General features: G+C 48.6%; 1 protein-coding gene across 1 annotated transcript in view; it reads right to left on the bottom strand.

Annotated features, from left to right (window-relative positions):
- Window positions 1-1,306: 1,306 nt before the first annotated feature.
- The window catches only part of LOC133160942 (glutamate receptor ionotropic, NMDA 2D), a 30,809-nt gene continuing 18,383 nt past the window's right edge, over window positions 1,307-13,732 (bottom strand). Inside the window, exons 14-15 of the mRNA XM_061289065.1 lie at window positions 9,465-9,700; window positions 1,307-9,040 (exon numbers count right to left, since the gene is read on the bottom strand). Of these exons, the coding sequence (XP_061145049.1) occupies window positions 5,837-9,040; window positions 9,465-9,700 (3,440 nt within the window). The 3' untranslated portion in view covers window positions 1,307-5,836. The remainder of the gene's footprint in view (window positions 9,041-9,464; window positions 9,701-13,732) is intronic.

Raw genomic sequence — 13,732 nt, 5'->3', positions numbered from 1 at the left:
TCTTGAATATATCAATAGGAAATGGCAAATTCTTCTATCAGCCAATTTAGAGTGCCTCGTCGGCCATGAGTGCTCACAGGTGAAAGAGCGGGGTATATAGATAGATAGATAGATAAATAAATAAATAAATAAATAAATAAATAAATAAATAAATAAATAAATAAATAAATAAATAAATAAATAAATATGTGACAGTGAGTGTCGGGACTTAGAGTTGCAGCCTGGAAAAGCCCCGCGACCGCCGAGTGGGTTGCATCCCAGCCGCAGAAGGCATTTAACTGGTTGCATTTCGACAGGTGAAACCTGTAATCACGAGGATCAGCGATCCATTTTTTCAGGTGGTGGTCTTATTTGATTGACAGTCGACAGTTGAGCGGGGCTTGGTTCAAGAATAATCGACAAACACTTTCACAGCGTTTGAGAGCTTGATTTCTCTCAGTCTCGTTTTACACACTTTTTTTTTAATTGTTAAAGTTTGGCAGGTTTGCAACACATTTTTAGAAGAGATTTATTTTCACTTTGCAGGGACTGATATTAGCCATCGCAGCGCACTGACCTCTTATCAATGTTTGGTGAGACTGTGATCTAAATGTCTGTAACTCAATCTTAATAGAGCGTGAAGTCATTAGTGGGTGTACCGTCAGAGGCATCACAATGCAATTAGCCATTAGGCCATCATCGTGACAAAACATGTGTAATTAGCAGATCACAGAAGCGCCAGATTGGGGGCGGTGGGCAGAGCGCCGCACAATTGCTTGGCCCGTCACGTCTGTTAGGGTTCAGGTGTCGGGTGCTTTTGAGGTATTGTTTCACAGTTGGCTGTCTTGGTTTATGAAGTTGAAAAAGCAGAAGTGTGTAGTCATGTTGAGGAAGATGATCAAAGGGCCAAAGTTGGATGAAGAATTTCAGGCAGAATGCTTGAGAGTGAAAGTTTTTCGGGGTCGGATCGTATCAAATCAAAGCTTCGATCAAATCTACTAAAACTGTGTTGGACCACCTGCGCTGCAAAATGGACCTTGTTTTAGCTCGTCTAAAAATGTTTCATTAAATTATAAGATGCGCCGGGAGGAGCGGCAGTCTAAGCATACGAAGGATAACTCGTCTATCAAATTCACACGAAAATAGACTTGGGGGGAAGGGGCGCTTGGTGTTGGTGGAAAAACTGGTCCTCACCAAGTGGAAGACAAACACACACACGCACACACGCACCCACACGCACACACACAAACGCACACCCACACGAGAACTCGACCACTTCCAATTGCATTCTTGACGCACCAGTGAAAGGAAACACAGCACCACAGGGAAGAATGAAAGAGAATCATATTTTATGAAGCAATTCTCAAGAAGTAAGTGCAGCACTGACCCTCCAGCCCCACCCCGGAAAGACAATGTCAAATAAACCAACACATTTGAATTAGGGCACAGACCAGAGCAGTCTGGGCTCCGAGCAACATCATCACTCGACTAGAAACCTGCCTTAGCAACCCGTAAGTAGGCCTTCGGTGTTCGAGAGGTTACCAGAGCAGAACTTTGTACATTGCTGAAAACGCATACACACACGCACACACGCTGGTTTCTGTGGGTAAAGAGAAACTGGGGAGATGGCCCAACACCCTGGACCTGCCGAGTAGTACCAGTGGCACTCCGATGATTTCCTTGATATAATTCACGGCCGATTCAGCCAATGAGGACCCTGTTTGAATTCCGGAGCACCACTCGTATCGCTTCCCAGGTCGCGGGCCGAAAGATAGCTGAGGCGTTGAAGGGTTGCGCTTTCAGGCGGTTGACGGGCGTAATGCGCCGGGGCCGGACTGGACGGTGAATCTGATAAATTAGGACGACGGGCTGAATCAAAAGTGGAGCGAGTCAAGTCAAGTAATCCAAATTGAAGAGGACGTGCCGAAACGGAAAGTGACTGATGGCGCCGAGCTGGGCCGAGCACAAACACGAGCGACAGACAGCGCAACAAACAAGCAGAACAGATGTCGTTCATCCTCCGGAGACAAAAAAAATAAAAATCTCCCGGGCAAGTCGTCAAAGACATTGTCTCAGCCGACCGGGGCGCAGGTTTATTGCCTCCTAAATTATGAAAGCCCTGATCAGAGCACCGGAGGCGAGGCTTTGGACGGTATTGGCTGAGCGCGAGCTGCATCGGCCGTTAAATATGCATGCCGGGGCAAAGCGTTTGTATGCCTTTCACACAGCAAGCGAAAGCAGAAGCAAGCTGCCGAAGGCCTTCGCAACACATTGGAGCACATGCAACATCGGGTTAGACACACACTCGCGTGCTATCCATGATATGCAACACACTGAAGATGGAAGGATTACAAGATAAGGATAATAGAAACATTTATCATCGTCACCGGTCCAGTCCAGATCAGACCCGCCGAGGCGGCAGACAAATTAGCGCGAGCTACCTAGCTTTTACTAATTTTTTTTCCGGGACTGAGTCGAGCGGAATCTTTGATCAGCGCTTTGGGGGGGGCGTTAAAGGACTTGATGCTATATTACCCAGCAGGCACCAGGTGGTGGCGGTGCAGAGGACACCATGGCAACGCCATGAAAATGCCATGGCAACGCCATAGCAACTGCGGCCTCCTTCGCTCGCTGGTGGTGTGGTTAACAGCCCAGACTTGCTACAGTGGCGTGGTCGTCGGATACACACACTAGAGTCACATCATTCGTGGGAACAATGTTCAAAGGTTTTTCCCGTAAGAGCAACGAATTGATCATCGGTCAACGATCAGTCAAAAGGAGCAAGAACACAGTATCTACTGGTCTCTGTTTTTGCTAAGTGAGAGATGGAGTGACGCTCAGAAAACAAAGGCAAGTCGCTCGTGGAACTAAAGAAATTGCTTTCTGCCGGAACCCAAACGAGCGTAGAATGTCCATGGTTTGCAAATAAAACAGGAGGCGAGCTAGCAAAAGAGACCGCAGACTGTGCCAAGGAACATAGTGATGTGGGAGGAGGGGGGAGGGAGGGGGCATCGGAAAGTAATTCTAGGTAGTACGAGAGGAGTGACAGAGCAATTAGCTGTGGTAGATACAGATGAAAAGCGAGTTGAGACTTTTACTTGTCTTTTTTGTCACAGGCACTAAAGTCTTCACAGTCATATAGGAGGAATCAAAATTCAAAAATGATTTCAGGTTCTAGTTTTGCTACAAAGCTAAAACATTTAAAACTAGTTCATCTAACACTTCCTCCAAATATACCAAACTTAACTAATATACATACCTGTGTCTGTCTGTATATATATATGTATATATTTATTTGTACATATATATTTCTTGATAAATAATAGAATTCAAATGATCTGAATACAATAAAATATCTCAGTTAAATCACAGTATAACATGGTACATTCTCAAAAACAGTATATTTTCTTTTTTTTTTCCCTTCTCCTCAGCATGAAAGAAAAAATCTTTTCAAAAAGGAGCAAAATATTTGAAGAGACACTTCTGTTCATGCAGTCACAGACTTTAGAATTAGCGCCTCGTTTGAAATCAATACCGCTCGATGTCATTCATTGCAGGCCTTCCTTTTGCTCCGAATCCAACAACACGGCTCTCTCAACACAAATCTTGGAAATTTAATTCAGTTCAACATGCACTGATTCTTAGGGGGCGGGGCTTGAGTGAGAATAGCAAAAGGAGCTTTTCTGCTATGGTGATAGATTGACATTTTTGTCTTGAAATTCCCCCACGCAGTCGTAGAAAAAAAGCAAAAAGATATTTTCGCAAGGGAGGATTGAGATGGTCGACTAAGCCTTTGATCTGTGACAACATGCACAAATATAACACACAGTCCCTCATACCGCAAGTCCCCCCCCAGCCTTTATCAACAGCATCCAAAAAGCTACAAAGTCTAAAAGTGGATGTCCTTTTGCTACATCGTGACAACGCTACATTCAACTACAGTAGAAGAAGAGCTGGGCTGTGGCTGGTCTTAGTGTGAGAGATTCGGTGGAGCAAATGGAATCTGTCAAATGCCCCAGCAACAACTGGCACCGCTTACACAAAAACATTTCCGAGGCGTGCCGCTCGATCGAAGCCGGCTTCGTTCAGAATCACACCCAATCGAATTGGAGCGGACCCATCCAAAGTAGATCACACATTCGCAATGTCTGAGCCCGGCTGATAAAAATGCTTCGTTTGAAATACGATGAAAGTTTCAGCTGCGGCATCCCCCGTCAGTCACATCGAAGGTTGGAATATTGCTCAATTAGACCGTCTTACATAATTCGAGTTATTACCCACTGAATGCGTGCCACAAACCGTTCGCACAACATCTTTCAGCCCAATTTCCCAAACAGAAGCTGAACCCAACGAGACAAAAAACAACAACAACAACAACAAGCGTTCTAATTGGATCCTTAGTCGTAATAAATTGCGCTCTTTAAAAACAGGTGATTCTTCTAAACGTGCCGGAAAATAACGACCTGTTGCGCAAATGCCTGAAAAATACTTGTGCTTCATGTAAACAATCTCCAAAAGCTGGCTGGATAACAGAGTTGCTGTTTTTTTTTTTTTAATCATTTTTTAAAGCACTTTTCCGTTCTTCATCTTGCCAATGGCCACTTTGGTAAAAACAATAAGCGGCGGCGCCGTCTATTATGTAAATTCAAATAATTCCACAATTGTCTCCAAAGCTTACTTGAATATTATGCAGCCATCTAGTGCCAATTACAAATACTGCACCAATCATCCCCTTGATCCGATTATAGGATGGTGTGTGCTGTGGGACAATAACAGAGCACGTTCACCGTGACAATAAATCATGTAAAAAGCACCTAAAAGCAATCGTGGGGATATTTGGCACAATTGAATCTTTCCCACGTCCAACACGAGCCACATCCAGCCTCATCTTTCTCAAAATATGAACCAAGTGAGAGGAATATATTCAGAACATAAAACAAGGTTGGAGATCAAAGACAGTGTCAAGAAAATAAAGACGATGCTACATGTTTTTTTTTTTGTTCTTCTTTCCCTTTTAAATATTTTTTTTTGTTCAAATACTCTCAGTTCTGGTTGGAGCCACAACTCCGACAAGGAGGAATGGATCCTGTACGGTCGACCCCACTGGTTTCTAATAAAATGTGACATCACAGAGAGGAGGGGGGAGGGGAGGGGTAGAGCTAGATGGGTCTGATGGTGTTGCAAGGTCAAAGAGTGCATAAGTTGCATTGTCCTCACTGCCCCGTGAAAGGTGGCGGTCGGGCTCACGAGAGAGGGGAGAGGATTGCTTTTCAACTGATTTACAAACAAGAGGGGCCCATCTCTTCACCTTTGAGAAGCAGTCCGGCATTTGTGTTGAAGGGAGGGCGTGTGACCCCTTGAGCCCACCAAATTGAGCTCAGCCAGAGGGAGGGAGACATTTTGCGCGTGTGTACAAATATGACATCATTACTCACAGGTTGGAGACTTTGACTTATCCGTAGCGGTGACCCGGTGAGGGCAGGAGAACGGATGACATCACAAAGCTCAACTCGGAGCGAAGGAGTAGTTCTGGAGCTGTTCTCCCCGCCGACGCGGCCTCGACTTCACTCCGGTGGTCGTGGGGTCCATCCGAGAGGGTGTAGCTTAACCTGGTGTGGCGTCTCACCGTTGCCCTAACGAAAACGTGTACAAGGGAGCGGGTGGCGGCGGCGTCGCTCTCATGAAGAGCAATGGCGGCGGCGGAGCCGCCGTTCACGTTTGTTCCCGCTGTGAAGGCCGCCAGCCGATTAGCGATGGTTACCAAGGCGGCCACGTCTCCGGATCCGGCTACTGCGGCACCACGACGCTCTAGGATAGAGGGTCTCGCTGCTTCGTCTCCCTCTCTCGTCTCCCCCTGTCATACCTCGCTCTCCAGACTGGAGAAGTGAGCTGACCCTCGACGCGAGCACAGACTCTTGGCTTTAAGTGGCAGGTGAGGTGAGTAGAACCTTCGTGGCTGTGGCACAGAACGGAGTCTCTGGTACTGGAGTTTGGCACTGGCCGAAGCCTGAATCTGGCTCGGGCCGGCCATCCCCACCCCGGCCGGAGGCGGGACCGAAGATGAGGAGGGCGGAGGCGGGATAGGCATCGGGAGGATAGTGGGAGACAGAGATGGCTGCTGAGGTGGTGACGGCGGAGGTTGAGGTGCCAGCTCGCTAGCCTGTGTGCTGAGGTTCGATTGGCTGCCTGATTTAGCCTGACCGGGATCTGATTTTGAGGGAAGGGGTTTGGGTCGCGAGCCCCCGCTGAAACTGTGACAATGGGGGAGAAGCTCTTCCTGGCTATGCGACAGTGAGGCGGGTGACCTTTTGGAATGAGAGGCGTGTGAGCGACTGTGCGGATGCGGGTATGGATGCGGATGCGGGTAAAGGCTACAGGAACACATCGTGGCCCTTCGAGCTTCCTCCCCTCTGTTCCTCGCTTGCCTCTTACTTTTCCTACCTCCAGACTTCCACTTTTTCTCACCCTTAATCGGGATCTTGTCCATTGACCAGTATCTCCTCGGTGGAGGGAAAGCCGAGGGCGGCGGTGGCCACTGTGAGCCCAGTCCCCCGCTCCCTGGCCCCGATTCCCAACTTACACCTGCGCCCGAGCTCCAGAAATCAGTGCCAATCCATCCCTCTGCTCGCGTTCCAAGCAACGAATCATCCCGACTATTGATGCTGCCTCCCCTCTCTCTGGAGGGGTACGTGCCGAAGAACCACCCTCCGCCGCCTATCCCTCCTACCCCGGAGCTGTTGCCCCCGCCTCCCTCCCAGTACCTTTCAAAACGTCCAAACTCGCCCGATGAACCTTCCTCCGAGTAACTGTCCTCCGCCCTTCTGTCCAACCTATCCGTTTCAGACAGCGCTCCCCGACCGGCCCTCCGCCCCCTCTTGCCTGCCCTTTCCCTAACTCTTTCCCTGTCCTCGTCTTCCTCATCGTCGTCATCATCGTCATCATTATCATCAGAGTCCCACTCTTGCAGGGAAAGCCCCTCTCTGGTCTGCGACTTCTCCTTTTCATAAGGCATCAATAAAGGACGCCTCTCTCCTCCCCTAGCGCCCTCATCCCTATCTATGCCTCCACTTCTTCGTCGCTTCCCGGACGCGAGGAAGGGGTGCAGGGACGTGGGGGGAGTATTTGAGTCATGCCCCCTTCCGTTCACCCAAAATTTGACCGAGGCTGGGAGTTTGTTCAGGTTAGGGTAGCGCTTACTGGGGGTGCGATGTCTGGAATGAGGATGGGATGATTTGGATGGCCTTTCTCTACTTCTCCCACTGTCCTCCCCTTCCCTGTCATTGGCCTCCTCTCCTGCATCCCTTCCCGCTCTCTCCCGCTCTCCTTCCCACGAATCCCGCCGCTTCTCCCCGAAGGTATTCCGATACTGGGCAGAGAAGGAAGAGTAGTCCTGTATTCCCGCTTCCCTCTCTCTTTCCGCCTCTGCTTCCCTCTCTGGCTCTACATCGCCGTCTTCTGGCTCTGATCTTTTCCCGCCAGTAGATTTCTTCCTTTTCTTGGTCTTGAGTGCCTTTTTCTTCTTCTTTTTCACTTTCCGCCTTTTCCTTTCTCGCTCGCGTTCTCTTTCCCTTTCTTCCCTCTTCTTTCTCTTTTTGCTCTTTTTCTTTTTCTTTTTATCTTTCTCTTTTCTTCTTTTCTTCTCCTCCCGTTTTTGCCTCTCAGCATCTGCCCCGGCTCCGCTCTTTTCTCTCTCACTCCAGCTCGCCCACCACTCTTGAAGTTGAGACAGTTGGCTGCCCCCTCTCTCTCGTTCACGTTCTCTGTCGCCCCAGGATGCGCGTGGTTTCCTGGGGGGTACGGGCGGAGGCGGGCGCCCCTGGCTGGACGAGCGGGGCCGAACGACCGAGCGTTCCCTCTCTCGCCCCCTCCCGAGGAGAAGGCTCGACTCTTCCGTCAGCTCCTCATCGTCGTCGTCCTCTTCTTCGTCGAGGCCTCGGGCTCTGTCCCGGGTGCTCCTGGAGGAGCTGTACGAGTATGTGGGGGAGCTGGAACGAGACGAGGAGGCAGACGAGGACGTGGACGTGGACGACGTCGTGGATGATGATGACGTGGACGTATACTGCAAGGACGCCGAAGGCGAGGGAGGGGTGTAGGAGGGGCTGAGGGGTACTGGCACAGGAAGTGAGAGTGGGGGAGAAAGGGGGCGTGCCCTCCTTCCTCCTCCCTCCCTCACTCCATCTCGTGCCTCTACCCTCCGCCCCAGCGGCAGAATGTTTTCATACAGCGGCCCTCCGGGTTCTTTGGGCTTCTTGGGCCTTCGCCTTCTCCAGAAGGATGAGGGGAGAGGGGGGGAGGGCTGTGGCAGTGGGGGTGTAGGAGGCAGAGGGGCTTGACTCTTGGGAGGCAGTCTCGGGGTTCCGAGAGGTTTAACAGCCACTTTCCCCTGACCTCCGCTGCCACCACCTACCGCCCTCTTCCCTACCCCGTGGTCCATGCCCTTCTCTGAGTAGAAGGCCACACTGGCTGGAGGGGGCTGGGGGTGGCCCCTTGGCAGAGTCTTGGGGGTCTGGGACCCTGCCTGCTGCTCCATGCAGGGCCCCAGTCCCTCAGGGTCAATGGGACCATAGTATCTCTTATAAGCATCAAGTCCCCCAGCTCCTCCAGCAGACGAGCCCCAGTTTGCCGGGACTTTTTGAGCAAAGGGTCCCATGTCAGGAATGCCCCCCCTTACAGCCCGAGGGTTGGCGGCTGTCGCAGATTTGGGCAGTCTCCAGCGATCCACCACAGCCAGTCTGCGATCTGGTCGGGGCAGGAAGGTGGAGCAAGGGAGGGGTGCGCCGGCAATGGGGGTGCTGGAAGGACCCACTGCTGTTCCTGAACGCACTACGGTGGGAGGAGAGCCAGGTAGAGGTGTCTTGTACACTGACTGCACTTGCTGCTGCGGCGTTTGCTGCTGCTGCTGCTGCTGCTGGGCTATGACAATAGCCGGGCTGGTCATTGACGTCGAGATAACGTGCGCTTGGGATGGGACAGGACCCATCGCCGTATGGTGATGAGAAGTCAATGATTTAGCACCCCCTGGTGCGGTTTCATCTTCAAAGCTACAGCAGCTATACATGCCCTGAGGAGAAGAGAATAAAAATAGGAGATTGTCACAAGATTTTAGTTCAATTTGCGGAAGGGGAAAAAACTGAGTTAGAAGCACTCCCAAGAATATTCCAGAGGATAGATCGCTGGATCGCTATTAGGCAAGCAACTGTTTGGTTGTTGATTAATGATCGATCATGTAAATACATCAACTGTATTAAGTACAACTTGGAGAGGAAAGATTATCTCTGAGGATATAATGACGAGCATATGGTGCGTGACTGCAAGGTCACTGTCAAAGGACCGGGATATCCGGGCTGTGAGCAGAATTGAATTTCAATTAATCCCTTCATGTGACGGAGGGGAATTGAATTGACCCCAGACCTCACACTTCCAAAGGCTCGCACTCGCACGGCATCGGTGGGCAAACAAGAAAAACGTACGTTTGAAAGACTTACCCTGCTGATGGCTAGAAGGAAATCCAGTTTGCCTGAGCTGGTGGCCATGCAATGGCGCAACTTCCAGTAGACCAAGTGCTCCCAGGCAAACACCAGTAGGCTGAGGCCCATAGCCACCAGAAGCATGTAGAAGACCCCAGCCATGTTGTCAATATCTAGCTTACTGCTCATCACCTCAATTTTGTCATTATGGCAGATACCTGACAGCCACAGGCGCTCCAGCATTTCAATTTCATCTGCAAAGGGCACAAGTGGGGGACGGGAAAGATAAAGATGAGAAGGAGAAATAGTTGCGGTTGAGATCAATTCAGATAGACAGAGATGGATCTAAAGGCTTCACACTGAGGCGGTGGTTCCGTCGTGTTGTGTTTTTTTAGTTCCTTATTCGCTGTGGGCTTCAAGAGGTCAGGGGTCAATCATACAAAAACAAAGTATCTCCAAAAACACACACAAAAAGGAAGGTCATTCAGAGAGACTCCAAAACAATGAAGTGGCTCAGGAAGTTAAATGACACCGACAACCTAATCTCAACATAGTAAGCAAGAGTAAATGGAGAGGATGAGAAAGGGAGGCCGGGGTGGGGGGGCTCGGCAAAACAAGCATGGAATGAGAGCGTCCGAGGGAATGTTTATTAAGGTGGCGCGAGCGGGCGGCGTTCCGTCTCGGTCCACTCGCACGTCGGGTGAAACAAGACAAACAGACGGAGGACGAGAGGCTGAGATTGTGTCATAATGACAAACAACAGCAACACTCCACAAGCCCGAAGGCGATGACTGCAAAAAGGAGGAGGGCGATCGCAAAGAAAGAGCTGATAGGGACCGACAGCGACTGGCAGATGGGGAAGATCATAATCATTTAATTGTGGCGCCGGGATGGTCAGTATTGCCATCAAGGTATGAAGCTCAGAGGAATGCGAGATTCCCATCAGTTAACCTGCCAGCAATCAGGCGGGACCGCTTTACCTCAAACACGGAATTTTCATTAATGAGCTCAGCGACCTAACAAATGCAAAGTGCCCCGCCAACCTATGATTGGCTGGCAGGGGTTGGCGGCGTAACCATAGCGATGGCTCGCCAAAAAACGAAGCGTATGATTCAAGATGGAAACAAAGAGGCGTTCTGACCAACATAGCTCGTAATGAGAGCTTTCTGTAGCGCTAATGGCGGTGCCACGAAGGAAAAAAAAGAAAACATGGCTGAAGGTTACAGTTTGTTGCACAAGTCAAGCGACCAAGTCATGCTGCTGCTTTGAACATGACGCATGGCGGCCTGTGAAAAGCTTTCCGATAGCGCCATCATTATCTTCGCTCGCGGGGCTCGGTCATCTGAGCGACATGGGAAAGGCGGCTCCCGTAGAACATCATTAGTGCACCGACAGATGGACACACTGCGGCTTGACGGCAGGTAACGAGTCAGCCATCCCAATTCGCCTCATAAACACGTTCTTTACGGTCCAAAACAGAACATCTCGTCTTAAACGCTAATGGAGAAAACGCATCTGCGATGCATCGCGTGCATCTTCGTTGTGGCTCTCTTTCGCCTTGGCAGTTGTCTCTACCTTTCGGTCGCAGCCAGCTCAGGTCTGCCAAATCTGACAGGTGAGTCAAATTCGCACTTCACCTCTGTCGTCGGTCAGGTCAGGCACAGAACCACAAATGGACTCACGAAAGTGGAAGACTTTTCACACATCCAATGTCCCTTTCTGGGATGTGCAAAGCGTCCCAAAAGAAAAAATGCTCCATCAAATTGCTTTTTGACGAGCATTCCCTTGTCATACATGGGCTCTGATGTACTCGGCATAAAAATGAGTGGAGTGGGCGCAGTACCAAATTGCTTCAGGAGAGGGCACACTCCTTGGATGACAGAGGTTAGTATTTGGGTTTGGGTCAATCAACGGGTGTGGAACTCCAGTCCATGAGGGCCGCTATCCTTTTAGATGTTTCCCTCCTCTAAGGCACCTGATTCAAATGATTGGCATCATCATTTGGATTTTGCAGATTTTCCTGATGAGCCGTAAAATAGCTCATAAATAGACACAAACACAGTCTAATATTGCTAATCCGATCTGAGATGTAAACATAAAATTCCCTTTAGCGTCATTTGTGGTTTGTTTTAAAGCAGGGGTGTCAAACAAATCATAGTCATACTAGTTTCCTTCAGAGAGCCATTATGACTGTCAAAGCCTTTTATTGTATACAGTATAGGCTACACAACCAACTGATAACTAGTTTTTGAATAAGAGACAAGTAAAAACTGTTAAAATATTAAGACAATGAATAATAATAGAAACTGCTAGCAATATTTCTATTTTTTAAAAGTGGACACAATTTTTAATATAGTATTGACACGTGAAGTTTTGTCTTTGCGGGCCACATTAAATGATGCGGCGGGCCGTATCTGGCCCCCGGGCCTTGAGTTTGACACCTATGTTTTAAGGTAAGACAAATGGCAAGAACATTCATTGGTGACGTCAACTTCAGCGAGAAACCCGGAGCAAAGGTAAACAGACAAGGTTGCACGTGACCTGAGACCCGCTTGCTCTTTGACAACATGGTGCCGCCCTTGTTCGCACCCGTGTCCCGAAATAAATTTTCTTGTAACGTACGAGTGCATGCCAGCTAGAAGTTATTATCATAAGTAAACACCTTCCTGCTCGCCACCAAAAGGACAAAAGGGTCAACGGTCGGGTCTTGTCTGATCTCCTTGGGAGAGGTAAGGTTCGAGTTCTGCTTTGCACAATCAAAGTACTTTTTTGTTCTTATTTTTATAAGGAAGAATAAAGAATTGTCATTTTAATCCACAGCGTGATATATCCGAGAGTACAGTTTACTGCACGGTTGAGCTAAGTAAGCTGCCGAGAGTTCATAAAGAAAACATTGCAGAGTGCCTCGATTTTAAGCCCAACTGCTGGGGAACGGGCCCAATTATTTAGAAAGAATTGTTTTTGTGCGCTCGCACACTCGGCTGCCGCGTACGCGCCAGATGCGGCATGTTGCCAAACACGTCCGGAGAGGCCGAGCTCTTCCGCATCCGTGCACAAAAGCGTGACCCAAACAATCGTGTGCTATAATCACACGTCAAATATCTTGATAGGAACCCGCTGAAAAACAACCAGCCAGCAAAAAAAGCTCAAAACTCACTTTCCACAGCGTTTTAGTACCTACTTAGTGAATAAATAAAATTGAATATTTTGAAAAATGGAAATGGGGGCTGACAAGAGTGCAGAGTCGGCATTTCTATCGGGAAACTAGATGTAGCAAGATCAATAGACGGCGTGCACCGGAGGCAGCAATAGGAAGATCAAAACCATTCTTTGGCTTGACAAAACAAAGCTCAGCGTGGAAAATGATACGACACACTACGGTGATGATGTAACCCGGTGACACGTCTTAGCCCGGCTGAGGGTGTCGGGTCCCTTTCCTCCACGGTAATCCGCTTCTTTCGTAATCCACTCCAATAAAACCTTTGTCTAATTCAACAGCACCCTGAGAGTCGATAAGCGCAGGTGCATACTGAAACATAGCAAGAAAATTCCACACAAGGAATCAGCATATTCGTCAATTACTCGATTAAGTGGCTGTATTGTCAAAAACGATTATTTTTCATAGTCAATGAAAATTTAGTTACATGACCATTTCTTGTCCACACATGGTAGTATAAAGTCTTCACACCCCTGTCCAAAGACAAGTCATTCCTAAATGTTCCCGATTAACGTGACCTATGTTGTAGCCTGTTATTTTTTTCATATTGCAAAAGCAAGGGGGGGGCAGACTTTTTAAAGTTTGGTTTAGCCAGTCAGTTGCTTGCTTATTCTAACAGCTCTTTTACACTGAAAGACGTCATTTATAAACTGTATCTACGAGTACATAAAAATATTAGATATTTAAAAAAAGAGACAGCACAATTATATTGTAATTTCAAGTTAGTGAGACAAAACAAAATTTGGACCTTTTTTACAAGCAGCCTAAGATCAACTTTTCTAAAGTTAAGTTTTCTGTGCCTCAAAACACACACAAAAAAAAATTGACTAAAACAAAAAAACTGAGGAGCATCTCCTGCATGTCAAGCTACTCTGTGCTCTCCATTTTTCTCCTCTCCCGGTCCAGATATTTGGCAGCAGTGGCCAGCCTTATTTAATAGATCTTGGCACCAAAGCGGCACTATAAGCAGCTAAAGTGTCCGCATGCCAGAAACAACTAAAGGCCTTCGTCTGCCTTCGCGCCATAAGCAAAGCTGATTTGGGAAAGCTGAGCATTGTGACAAGAAATG

This window comes from Syngnathus typhle, linkage group LG10, assembly GCF_033458585.1.
Source record: "Syngnathus typhle isolate RoL2023-S1 ecotype Sweden linkage group LG10, RoL_Styp_1.0, whole genome shotgun sequence".
In the NCBI taxonomy this organism is placed as follows: Eukaryota; Metazoa; Chordata; class Actinopteri; order Syngnathiformes; family Syngnathidae; genus Syngnathus; species Syngnathus typhle.
This window is presented reverse-complemented; position numbering and strand designations above follow the sequence as displayed.